This window comes from Nuphar pumila, chromosome 10, assembly GCF_984573655.1.
Source record: "Nuphar pumila chromosome 10, dmNupPumi1.hap1.1, whole genome shotgun sequence".
In the NCBI taxonomy this organism is placed as follows: Eukaryota; Viridiplantae; Streptophyta; class Magnoliopsida; order Nymphaeales; family Nymphaeaceae; genus Nuphar; species Nuphar pumila.
Window position 1 is genome coordinate 82579301 of NC_143258.1, and position 14403 is coordinate 82593703.

A 14403-nucleotide genomic window follows, 5' to 3' on the forward strand; every position below is an offset into this window, starting at 1 on the left:
TTAAGGGTAGCAACTACGGTGAAAATGAACATGATTACTACGGTGTTATAGAGAAAATAATGGAGTTGACTTACTTAGGCATGAATAACAGGGTTACGATATTCAAGTGTCATTGGTTTGATCCAACTGCAACAAGACTCGACAAAGCTTCAGGCATTATGGAGGTGAATCATAAATCCAGGTTTGGAACATATGAACCATTCATATTAGCCTCGCAAGCTCAACAAGTTTATTATACTTCATATCCGAGTATAAAAAAGTCAGATAGAAATGAATGGTGGGCAGTTTGCAAGGTGAAATCCAAACTATACCCCGAGTATGATCAGTTACAGGAAGATGAGTTAGCTGAAGACAGTGATTACTATCAATCAGATGATGTCTATGACTTCGCTTATGGTCACGATGTTGCGCATGATATGCATGTCATATCTCCATTGGCCGATGAAACATTCATAGAGGAATGTGATTCAAATGATGTACCAAGTGGATGGGCAAACAATGAAGAAGAAGAAGAAGAAGAAGAAGAAGAAGAAAGTCAAACTAGTGACGAGGAAGAATTCTCAAGCTAGTGAGCAAAATCTTATACTACAAACCTCTATTTAAATGCATTGTAATACTTGATGTGAGTTGTATTGCAATACTTGGTGTGAATGATTAAAAATTTTATTTGAATGTATTGTAATACTTGATACGAATGATTCGAATATATTGTAATACTTGATGTGAATGATTTCAATTATCTGAATGTATTATAATTTATGCAACGAATGATTTGAATTAGTGCAATACTTGATGTGAATGATTTGAATTATTTGAATGCATTGCAATGCTTGATGTGAATGACTTGAATGCATTGTAATACTTGATGTGAGTTGTATTGCAATACTTGGTGTGAATGATTAAAAAATTTATTTGAATGTATTGTAATACTTGATACGAATGATTCGAATGCATTGTAATACTTGATGTGAATGATTTCAATTATCTGAATGTATTATAATTTATGCAACGAATGATTTGAATTAGTGCAATACTTGATGTGAATGATTTGAATTATTTGAATGCATTGCAATGCTTGATGTGAATGACTTGAATGCATTGTAATACTTGATGTGAATTATTTGAATGTATTGTATGGCATATGTTATTTGTTAGAATATGGTTCGTGGAGGTTATAGTGGTCGCTCATCCAGTAGTAGTCAGGCTCAGCCTTCATCTTTACGGGCTCCTGTGATAGGTATATCATATAACTAATTGGATGCTTGATTAGTTCAAATGCGCATTCTGAGAATTTATAATATATTTTTTTACAGATGATGTTGCGCCTGTACACGACCCACCTACACCAGTTGATCACACAAGTCAACAGCCAACACAGGAAACAGGGTCTTCTCAGGCTGGCACAAGAAGACTCATTCGAATAGTGTATATCGATAATCGATCGTAAGTATTTTGTTTTCAATTATTGCATATCTTTTAAATATTTTATATTGATATTTACTGTGTAACAATTCATGTGCAGCACGAGGTTTGAGCCACAAGAAGTAGTACGGAAGATTAGGAATTCACTTCTTCAACATCTACCAGGACCAGTTGCTCAATGAAAAGAGTACCCAAAGGAGGTGTTAGACAGATTGTGGTCCTCATTCATGGTATACAGTTGTTCCTCATAGTTAATGTGTTTCATATTTAATTTATTTAAGCAATGTCTACTAACTTTCTGAAAATATTTGTAGGCTTCGAATCGCTTCGCAACTACGGTGAAAGAAAATGATGCAAAGAAGGTGTGGCAGAAGGTGACTGTCAATCGATTTGCAGACATGCTGCACACTATGAAGACTGCAGCAAAAAAAGCATATGGCGTAGTAGATGATCCATTACTGTGGAAGGGCCATGGTCCTATTACTATCAGGAGAGATTACTGGGATGAAATGTGCGATAAGTGGGCGAGAGATGCATTTAGAAATCGCTCTGCGAAGGCTGCACAATATCGATCGAAGATGCCCGAAGCCCATCTACACACAGGTGGATCTAAGACATTTGGGAGCCACCTAAAGAAAATGGTAACTCATCAATATATAATATTAATTTTATAAGTATTGTTGCAAACTTGTGTACTAAATCTTTTGTCATTTAACTTCGCAGGAAGCAGAAAAAGGAGACAGTGTACCATATAAGGATGTGTTTGTAGAAACACATAAACGGAGGACCACGGGAGTCTTCGTATCAGAGAAGACGAGAACGACAACGGTATGTATTAATTCTATTAATAATCATTGCAATATATATGCAAGTTATCATAATGTTATCATTAATTATTAATGAATACTTTAAACATTATTTTGTAGGAGGCATATGAGCAACATATGGTAGAGCGATATGGCGATGACGCTACTCAGCATCCATCATTTGATCCTACAGCATGGGTGACTGCAGCAGGTGAACCCAAAAAAGGTCGCGTGTTCGGGTTTGGGAGTAATATGAACACTTCACCAGTTATTGGTTCTTCCAGTTACGGCTCACCGACTTCTTGCGCCGACATAAGCTCCAAGCAGCCGACTATTCTTTTCGGTGATGATGTACGCCAGATCGTTAATGAATCACTGAATAACTACTTCCAATACACCGTCGCCCCCTTTCTCCAAAATGAGATCAAGGCCGTTGTTCAGGATAGGGGATCTTCGATTCCAGGTCCCTCTCAGGTATAATCACATATTCAGTTTTTTGTCTGCCTTAGAACACATATGAGCATAATCGAATCACATATATAACTTTTTGCCTGCCTAAGAACACATATGAGCATGTTATAATCACATATTCAGTTTTTTGACTGCCTTAGAGCACATATGAGCATGCTATAATAACATATAGAGTTTTTTTATTGCCTTAGAGCACATATGAGCATGCTATAATCACATATAAAGTTTTTTTGCCTGCCTAAGAACACATATGAGCATGATAGAATCACATATAAAGTTTTTTTGACTGCATTAGAACACATATGAGCATGCTATAATCACATATTCAGTTTTTTGACTGCCTAAGAACACATATGAGCATATTATAATCACATATTCAGTTTTTTGACTGCCTTAGCACACATATGAGCATGCTATAATAACATATAAAGTTTTTTTACTGTCTTAGAACACATATGGACATGCTATATATCATTTATGATAGAATCACATATAAATTTTTTTGCTTTGCCTGCCTTAGAGCACATATGAGCATGCTATAATCACATATTCAATTTTTTGACTGCCTTAGCACACATACGAGCATGATCGAATCACATATATAGTTTTTTGCCTGCCTTAAAGCACATCTGAGCATGGTAGAATCACATATAGAGTTTTTCTAGATGCCTTAGAAACATATGAACATGCTATAATCACATATTCAATTTTTTGACTGCCTTAGCACACATATGAACATGATAGAATCACATATATATATATAACTTTTTGTCTCCCTTAGAGCACATATGAGCATGATAGAATCACATATAGAGTTTTTTTATTGCCTTAGATCACACATGAACACATGATAGAATCACATATAGTGTGTAATTTATTTCATTATATTTTGTTTATCAATACTGACTGTTCTTTTCTTGTGTAGGCTGCTAGCGATAATCAACGTAGTGGAGCTGAAGGGACAGATAAAGACAATGAACAAGAAGACGCACAAAAATCTTGGCGATGATTAGAGGACTGTGTTGAAGAAGTTCTATTTTTTTATGTTTCCTAATTGTAATTGTTGAATTGTAAATAATTAAACTTGTTAATTTTAAGGTGGAACGATTAATTGTTGTAGATTCTTGTTATATGAATTTTTTTGTGTGGTTTGTTTTTTATTTACAGGAAATATAAATTGTACATGAAATAGAAATTGTATAGTTCTCGGTATTTAATTTTCAAATAAAATTTTTTTAATTTTTTTTCGTGTTTGCGACAGATTAGCGACGGAACCATACGTCACTATTTATATTAATCTAGCGACGGCATAGCGACAGAAGTAAATCCGTCGCCAAGCCGTGGTCGCCGTTTAGTACCGGCGGATTGGCGACGAAATCTAGTGCTCGTTAGTCCGTCGCAATTAGCGACGGACCGGGCGACAAAATAATTCTGTCGCCAGTTAACGTCGAAATATTCGCGACGTAAGCATACTGTCGCCTCGTTGTCGCTAATCCGTCGCTACCCATGTTAGCGACGGATTAGCGACAGAATGTGGTCGTCGCTAATCTACTGCTTTGTTGTAGTGGCTCTACACTTCTTTTTTCATGAACCTTTGCTTCGTGTGAATCTTCTACGCAGATCTTATAGTTTTCTCTCATTGTTTCATATATTTTGAATATACTTTTATCATTACATGAATGAATTATAGATTCAAAATTTATATATTATCCTTTATTTGAATTAATCATAAATATCTTACTTACTATAACCATCAGATTGTCATCAAGTTTACTAGCTTTATTATCTTGAAATTTTTACTTAAGTCGATACTCTCTTACCTAGTGATCCAATTTACCATAAGTACAGTAGAAAATAAAATCTTTCTTCTGCTTTTGGATTTTTTATTCTTGTTTATAAGTTTAAGTTTGAACCTTGGTATGCGTTCAACCATTTTTACTTTAGCACGTACTTCTTTTACTTCAGTTTTCTTATTTCGAGATCAAACTTCCTTCTCGATTCTATGATGTTGAAGAAGTACTAAGGTAAACTCTTTATTCTTATATTTTATTTTAATTTTATAATCTTTTCAAGACAAAGGCAATCTACCAATGATTGCAACCACCTAAAAAAACCATCAACATGCATACCCTCAGATATTTAGAAGCGAGTTTCGCAAAGCTTCTCCTTCTTTTGGAGAAGCAAGGAGTTTTTTTTATTTTGAAGCAAGCTTTTAGAAAAGTGAGATTTTCCATGCATCAATAAGCTCATAGTAACTATGATCAGTTGTAATGCTGCTACATGCTAACCATGCAGGGCCGCAACATAAAAAATGACCTCCTAATGTATCAAAATGCAGATGGTGCTGATCAGATTCAAAACCCCATCCAATTGAACCCCAAAACTGCCAACAGTTGTCCAAATACATGTCACATGGAAACATCATTTAGGGTCTTGGGCTTAAGGGACATGACATGACATATGGATACTCCACATCAGATGTCATGACACGCATGAGTAATACCATAGCTTTTAATATTTTTTTAAACAATAGATATATTTTAATATAATAATTAAAAACATATCTTAATGAACTAAATGTGTCTTCATGCATGCAGAGTTTTCTTTGTTCATGGATAGAGAGCATCAGTTGGCTCGATTGATATCAAGTCTATCGTTAAGTTTGGTCAAAAGAAAAGGCGCACAAGGGAATGCCACGTATCATGGTTTTCTTCCTCGTGCTGTGGGTCCCGCGTCAACATGGATGCACAATTGTACTTGGCATATTGACAAATATCGCAAGATTTATGAAAATCTCGCAATAATATTGTGAGAAATTGCCTGAAAGTTTAAAACGGCAATTTCTTGCGAGATTTTCAAAATATCATGAGATTTATGAAAAAAAAAACATAAATACCACGATTTAAATGTGATATTGTTTTAAATGGCTATTTATCATGAAAAAGCCATATATTTTATTTTTAAATAATTTTAAATAATATTTTCTTATAAAAATAAATTTTATAATTTCTAATTTATTTATTTTTTGCAAATATTTTGCTGAAAAAATGTGAGATTTATGATTTTTTTTTTAATTTCTCGTGACTTTTTTTATCCTACCCTACACCATATGGTGAGCCTGTTAGGAGATCAAGTTTTTTTTTTTTTTTCGGTGAGCAATGGCACTGACCTTTTTAGCGACATCCAATCTGAATCCAACACTTTTATTTTGCAACACGCGTCATTAAAACAAGACCCGAAAAGTTATTCAGACTGGATTCGGATTTACACATTTAGATCAGTTTTTTCATGTGGAATTTTATATAGTTTGGATATAATGTGTGGGGATATCAATGGGTTTGGTTTGTATCAGCTACCCGAACCTGAATTCCCGGTTATGGGCATGGAAAGTGATGACCCGAATAATATTCGGGTCAACCCCACAACCCGCAGGCCGGGTTTGTGTCAGGATTGTTGCTGGGTACCTGACCCGACCCAGCTTTTTTGCTGGGTACCAACATGACACGAGTATCTTATTCAAATTCAGACTCAGAAATGGGCCAACAACACAAATTTCGGTTTCAAATTCAGATCAGACAAGATATATCCCATATCTACACCTATTTTTAGGAATAAAGTATATCGCTGCTCGAACTCTTTCCGAAATAAGCAGGAAGGGGAATTCCAACATCGAGTCAATCCAAACGCTGCACTTGGGATTCCAATTTCAAAATTCAAAGTACTTTTCAGAATAAAAAAAACACATTTTTTTTTGTAGGGGATCAATACAAGATGTCAAAGGTGTACTGTGTTCAAGTTTAAATTACATGAGGCACGAAAACGTAGGTCTTGTTTACCATGTAAAATCCCAACAAGATTCAAAAACCAATATTTAAAATAAATAAATAAATAATTAAGATGGATCAAAATGGACACATGGACTCAATTGTCAGTTTTACACCATGGCATTTGGTCAATAATGATGGTTTATCCTTGAATAATAATAATAAAAAAGACTTTTTGGATTTGAATAATAATCAAAATGGACCCATGAACTTGATTGACATCGAATCCAGGTAGTGTAAATTATAGTTCGGGTCAATTATGCTGGTCTAATGGGATTTTAAATGATAATTGGGATTTAGCTGATCTTGATATGCTATTTTCATATGAAAATCAATAGATTTAACCAATTTTCAGTAGATCCAATACCCCAAAATTCAGGTAATAACCCTGTCGGAGACTCTATTGTGAGATCCGAACTTGAACAAAATCTAGAACTAGACTCCCTCTTCAAAAGGCTGGTATAGTGTGGGGTCAGGGACGACCTAACCCATATATAACCTTTTTGTATCTTAGGGTGTGCAACAGCCTGGGCCAGCCTATATTGATATGGATGGGTCGGACTTTTACAGGACCTAGGTGGGCTAAATTGGCTTTGAGGTGCTGGTACTGGGTCTGACAGGACCTACCAAAGGCAAAAATCTAGGGGTGTCAACGGGTCGGGTTTGATTCAGACTCAGGTGGAACCAGACTTAGACCAAATTTTAGGGTATGGTATCAGGTCCGGACTCAGGTCTAATCGGGTCCACTATAAGAAAAACCATACCCGGACCCGATAAGAACTACATGAACCAAACCCGGTAAAATCATTTTTTTATCATTTTTACATTAAAAAATTGTGGGTCTTAATCGGATCTCAGGTCGGGTCTAGGTCTGGTATAAATTTTTACAAACTATACCTGGGTCCATGTATTAATCGGACCATTGGGTCTGAATCTGGGTTTTCCTATTTATCACCAACCCGGACCCTATAGGGTTTGGTTCAGGTCGGGTCTGGGTAAACCAGGCCCGTTGGCACCCCTAAAAACCATACCTGGGTCCTAGGAGTGTAGCATAAAACAAAGCTGGACCAGAGTCAGTAAAATCTTAATTTTTATACATTTTACATTAAATTTTTTTGGTATCTTAATTAGGACTTCTGTCGAACCTCGGTCTACTGTGAATTGTTATAAACGGTACCGGATCCGGTTATGCAATCCGAGTAGGTCGGATTCAGTAAACCTATGATCCGAATTGAATCGGACCATTTAGATCGCGATTGATGGGCCTTACTTTATATGTTTGGATCGGGTCATAAATCTCCGATTCCAAACCCCGCGAATTTTCTTCTTCTCCCTCAACTTTGGCGTCTTTGTTGATTTCTCCCAAACTATTGCCCTAATTTTCACTTGGTTCCAAAGCGCACGTAATAGATCGTAAGTGAAGAAATATCTTTCGGATTTTCCGTTCCTTTGATGTAATTTCGGATTCTATGGTTTTTTTTCTCCAATTTATATGGTTCAAGTTCGAGGATTCCGAGGTTCGATTCATCTGGGTCGAGGATTTTAGGGTTTCTTCTGTGAGATCTTTTAATTGTTTGTTTCTTTGGTTTATAATCTTCTTATTTATTCTTCTGCGTGTAATTTTTAGATGATCAATGGAAAAAGTAAAGAGGAAATTGAAGGAGTTGTAGACTTTTGTAGTTCTTTATTTTTGTCGTCTTTGGTTTTTCGTATTCATTTGGCATTTAGTATAGAAAAATAGATAAAGATTAACTGGTTATATGAAATTTGTGTCATTTGGGTTCTTTTATGGGATTTATATCCATTTTTTCAAAATTGTATAGATCTAGTACGGACAAACAGTCATCATTTGATGCAACTCGCTGAATTTGAAGAAAATTTTGCGTCCATAGTAAATTTTTTTCCCTTTATCCTTCTCTTTTTTGGATTGGTTGATTGTTATTCTGATTGCATGTGGAAGTATGAGTTTTATATGCGTGGATTCATTAATCAAGTTTGCAAATTTACGTGATCTTCTGATGTTTCTAGCTCTTTTTTTTAAGTTTCTTTGGAAGTTTGATTCTGTTATATATATATTGAACAAGTTAGATGATTAAATTTTCCAATTTTTCCTAATTTTTGTGATGTATCTCTTTTTGTTTGGAAGTTTTATTTGCTTGATAGTCTTGGTTGCATGCCATGTGATGAATGATTACGTTTATAGGTTTCTGTGTATCGTTATTTTCTTAATCTTGAATCAATTTTAAATTTGGTCAAAGAATGGTGATTTTCCCCATGAATCAGATGAGCGTGTTGTATCCTCTGTTTCTTGAGATTTTTGGTTTCTGCGTTGAACGATGAAAATTTGACTTTGTTTGTTGAATTTGGGTGTCATGATGGTTATTTGACGGTACGATTGTTAGTCAAATTTGTCTTGACATAGTCACATTTTCTTGTTTGCTTCGTAGTGGAAACAGTTATCACACAGTTTATGCAAGGAGAAACTTTCTCACTCGGTTAAGAATTGGAAATCATGGATGGTTCCAACGATTTCTCCTTTTGCCAGGCATGCTGAATTAATTTTTCTCATAGGGAATTTGTTTATTTTATTTGCATTTTTCCCATGTAAAAGGTTTTCATAGTTCTGATGTCATCATCATCCACATGATTTTCTAATGTTCTTCAGCTTGATCCTGCTGGTGATCTTGATCAGTTAGAATCACCAAAGCTCATGCCGAACAGTAGTAAGGGGTCTAAAGATATCTTTAAAGATTTCAGTGCTTGTTCAGCACCGATGCCACTTAAAGCTAGTTCAGATGCAAACATTAACCAATCTCGGCCACAAAATGCCAATTTGATAGTTGATGGTTCAGACCAGGCTCAATCTGAGCCATCTGGAGGATCTGGTTCGTTAACTCTGAAAGTAATTGATACACAACCTCCTAAGACAAAACAGAATGAAGTGAAGGTGGTAAACGAGCTGGGAACTTCTATTTCTGATCATTTTCAAGTTGACGAGAAACCTGCTTTAAAAAAGAAGCCTGTTCAACGTGCAAAGGTTCCTTTTGAGAAAGGGTTCAGTCCAATGGACTGGCTGAAACTTACACAAACACATCCTGACTTAGCAGGTATTTTATGTTGTTCTGAGTTGGCCTGTTGATTGTTGATTTCACTCTTGATCGTTTTTCCTCAAAAGTATGTCTTCTTTGTTTAGCTAACCTGTTGACATATCATTGAGGAAATTTTGAAGAGTGTTGAGTTCTAACAGTTTGTTACCTGTTTTTTGTTTTCAAGTTAATTTTCCAGCTTGCAGAATTAACCCACATTTGATGGTGTATTTAATGTATTATAATCATATTGGCCATTGATTTCTTTTAATAACTTGTTCAGATTTAAAGGGACAATCAAACAGGAGGCTCATCACTATGGACGAAGTTAAGCAGCACAATAGCAAAGGTTCTATGTGGACAGTTTTGAAAGGCTGTGTATACAACATTTCACCATACATGAAATATCACCCAGGAGGTGCTTGTCCACATATATTGATTCTTACTGATTTCCTTTTGGTTTCTTTATGTTTTTCCATTTTCTGGAGAGAGCTTCTAATTTTACTGAATAATCTGTTGGAGTTTGTCACAAAATTCACCAAGCAAAATCTAGTGGCACGAATTTACTGTTCTTTGTCTATATCACATTGTTGAATTTTCTGTATGATCAGAGTCCAATTTCTAGGTAATTGTTCTGTTAAAAGAATAAAAAGTAGGGACAGCTAGCGTTATATCATCCATCAACTAACAGCATCTTGGGTGCAAAAGTAGGTCATCAATGCTTACTTTGACTCAAAACAATTTATCCGGTCACTGGATATGGTTTTGATAAGTGGATACTTATACAGGGAAACGAGTCTTAATCCAAGAAAAATTCTATTCGATTATTTGATATTGCTCAAAAACCTATTAGCTTTCCACGGTTTTAGTAAATGAACATTTTCAAATGTTGTATAAATGTAAAATTATTTTTGAATGATTACTCTGCCAATGTGTTCTTAGCTGCATCTCTCGTTGCATGCTCTGATGGAATCAGGCTTTAGGGCATTGTGGTTTAGGGCCAGAAATTGGTCTTCATGGAAGCCTTCTGCTCAAGCTTTTCTCATGGCATGCCTCATATAGATATTATGACTGCTCACTAGAGTCTGGAATGTTTGGCTACAACTACAAATTTATGGTGCAAGTCAGGCTAGAGGTGAACATTCTGGCTTATCAGTCCTTGTTGATGTTGGATTGGATCCCTTGCTGTAGGCACGAATAAGAGCCTGTGGCATGAACATGATTTGAATAGACAACTAGGGAAGACCAGTATGAGAGGGGCATCTTGTGATGAAGTTCAAAACTAGTTAATCATATGATTGCATGAAGGTAAAGAATTAAAGTGAACTAATAAAATATAATCATTCCAGAAATGGAACTACAGGAAAAACATGTTGATATCAAAGTTCTGCAATTTTTACCTAGATTGGTGGTATAACATTTTTGTCCTTATCATTCAGCTCAGAAATTTTTGTTTTATAATCAGGTTTGCATGGACTTATGGGGAATTCAACTGTATTTGATAGCCATTCAGATACATTTTATAAACTAATGAAGATGTGTTGGAAGGCATGATAGCAAGTTAGCAACATTACCTTCAGGCTTCTGATTCCACCTTATATCATGTCAATCTACCTTTCTTGGCTAATATGATCTTGAATACATTATGAATAATTGACAATCTGTTCCTTAGCATTGGATCTGTCATGAGCTCTCCATAGTGCCCCTATATCTTGTAGAATCTTGGATATCAATTATGTTTTAGTAACTGATGACATCAATCATTTTATAATATGGATAGGGAGTTGATCAATTCATTTGGTTGCTCACAGGTGTGGATATGCTAATGAAAGCTGCAGGAAGAGACTGCACTTCTTTATTCAGTATCCTTTTCTGTAGATTTTTTTTATTCAAATTCAAAAGCTGCAATCTGAGATTGGGGACCTGGAGGTGTTGAAGGTTTGAGTTTTTATATGGCTAAGTATTGCCCAAGTCTTCTTTGAACACCAGTCAATGATTTTGCAGCTCAACATCAGCTCTGATTGCTTGAATTATACCAAACTTTCTCTAACACCTCCATTATCACCAACTCCTGGTGTATGATTCTTTTTCCTCCCTTTGAAACAGTGTGATCTGTATCACATGTGATTCTTTTACTGTCGGGTAGATAAACATCATGCTTGGGTGAATGCTGACTTTTTATTGGAGAAGTGCTTGGTGGGTTTCTTGGATGTTAGCTGACAATCCTGGTCATGCAAAACTAGTTTTCGTACACCTACAGCTGGGGTCATCCATGGAGGACGCATTGTTGATCAACCCCAAAAAGGAGTTTATATTATCAAATAAGATGCATTATTACTGGAACCATTGCACCCATGAATCCTCATCTCACAAGAGGTTAATTACAGAGTATCAATAATGTCCCTTCAAATATAGGGGTCTTTACCTTTGACATCTTTGTGTATTAGAATGGAATTTGCAAGTACTTTGTTCGTCTAATTATAAGACACTTCTTTACATATGTTTGTTATGTTCTGTAGAGTCTATTCTCTTCTATAAATTACTTAATACTGTTTTTGCATATTTCCTGTGTGGGGCAATTCTGAATCGACAAACCATCTCTGCATGCTTTTCTAAGATGTGGCGATTGTTCTTAAGGTTTGTTGGATTGACCAAGTTGTTGCAGAAGTGAGAATGCCTCCTATTTCTTTAACCTAAATGGAGTCATGATTCTGCTTTATGAGTTTGGGTAGTTTTCAAAATTTTGCAAGTTGCTTATCATGCTTGGCCATTTTTGTTGTGTTAATCAGATAGTTTTCAAACTAGTGCACTGACATGTACAAGCTCGTTTAAGTTTCATGCCATAGTGGTCATGTTGGTGTTTATGTGATTTTTTTTTCCTTTTTGTAAGTAATCTTGAATGAGAGGAGCACAAAAGTTTGTATAATATCTTGCATTATATCAGTGATTGCTATATATGCACACAATGGCTCTGCTCATCTAGCAGGGGCAACTCAAATGTCACCAAGTTGAAGGGACATCATGAGCTTTAAACCTGCAGGGAGCATCCCTTGCCGCAAAGTCCTGTGGGAGGAGGAACCTCAAGGGTTTTTTCATCCAAGCATTCATTGTTACATGCTCTCTTTGGGGAAGCTGATGATCATGAAATACCTCTTGTTCAGAAACACTGCGGTCAATGTCAATCTGGAGTCTGCACCATGAATTCATGTGCATGGTTAAAGTCGGAGGAAGCATGTGTACACAACTGATTTGAAAATCACTACATTAGATTTCTCATGTCAGAACAAGCCAAAAAGCCTGTTATTTTCCTCCATTTTGTCTGTGATATGATCCTGTGTTCAATAATCTAATTCATAGAGTCAAAGCCAGGATAGTTTCATATTTACTGGGGGATGCTCGGGGAACCGGCAAATTGTTTGGTTTGCTGGTTGTGGTTCTCGGTAAAATTAGAGAACCTCGGATGCTAATGGTGATGTTTCTCTGCATGTGTTTCATCATGAGTAGAAGCAGTTCTCCAAGCAAATCATGGATTTGTGTGTGTGTGGTGTTGGGGGGGGGATAGCCTGTCAAAATCACTTCACTCGCGAGCTCATCGGTGTAAAAACCCCCCTTGCCCACTAGGGAGTACACTCAGCTTCAACCTTTGCGGTAAGGGACAGCACCTGTGGGTTTGAACAATTTAGCTCAATGACTTTGTACCAACTGTTGATGTTGATGAGCTCATCCATCAATTACTCTGTTTAATGTCCCATTACATGGAGAGCTGTTAGGTAGTAAATACTCTTGTCCTCAACTGCCATGAATGGATCCCACCAGGAGGACCTGTCAGGAGTGAAGATAAGAGTAGTGTCGCTGCTGATTTGCTAGATGTAAGCTGCATCTTCTTTTCTGAACTTAAAAAGGCAGCATAGAGGCAAACTTGGCACAGAACTATGCATCAATTATAAGAATGTGATGCTTTTGTTTTATGAAACTAAGGCCTCATCATGTTAAACACTACCTAATTTATGTAACTTGAATGTGTTATTTCTATTTAACTTTCTAACAATGCTGGATGCTTTAGAATTCTTGAACTAGGTTGTTTTTACATGGTTTCATGTGAAAAAGTTACAATTCATGAACTTGATCATGTCCCATATGGAGATGTTAAGACTTCACAAAACGTCTCGCATAGGACAAGGTAGTAGATCAATTTCATTAATTAAATTCACCATCATGTTTTAAGCTTAGGCATGCCAAACCTTCATGTGAATACACAATATCTAGCTACAAAAAAAACTAAAATATAATGTAATAATAATGATAACAGTTCTCTGGTTGGAAAACATGATCCTCCTGATAGCTGTCTCCTTAAGTGAAATGTTAAAAGAAAGTATGTTATGTGTGATGGTCGTGTCTGATTGGTTTCATGCACTTTAAATGTCGTGTCACTGTGCCATTGCATTTGGTCATCACATTCAAGTTCATCTTTATAGTTATATAAACAACAAATTAATCTCATAAGTATAGGTGATAAAATTTTCAGCTTCACCAACTTTTTACTAGTGTACCTTTTTTTTTTCTCATGTACCTAGTGTGAACTCCACCTTCTTCTGCCTTTTACATCAATTTTTCTTTTATTAGTTACCTTCATGCAGTTGATATTAACCCTAGACTTAATAGAAGCTCGTGTAAGTCTGCATTATAAAGGAACAGTAGCCCACTGTCGCTACGCCTACAACTATAAATGTTGATCGCTAATTTGCTATATGCTAAATCTGGACAGCGATTTCATCATGATATGTACGTTTTTAT

The 14403-nt window shown here is 35.9% G+C and overlaps 1 protein-coding gene across 2 annotated transcripts; it reads left to right on the plus strand.

Moving 5' to 3' along the window:
• Positions 1-7820: 7820 nt before the first annotated feature.
• Positions 7821-12116, plus strand: LOC149827066 (cytochrome b5 domain-containing protein RLF-like). Of its 2 annotated transcripts, XM_090020217.1 has the most exons (6): positions 7821-7936; positions 8971-9068; positions 9189-9630; positions 9893-10027; positions 11421-11471; positions 11756-12116. In XM_090020217.1, the coding sequence occupies exons 2-6, from the start codon at positions 9036-9038 to the stop codon at positions 11827-11829; spliced, it is 735 nt and encodes a 244-aa protein (XP_089876343.1). In that variant the 5' UTR covers positions 7821-7936; positions 8971-9035; the 3' UTR covers positions 11830-12116. The 2 variants fall into 2 exon arrangements, with proteins under 2 accessions (XP_089876343.1, XP_089876344.1); XM_090020218.1 differs by lacking the exon at positions 9893-10027.
• The last annotated feature ends 2287 nt before the right edge of the window (positions 12117-14403 follow it).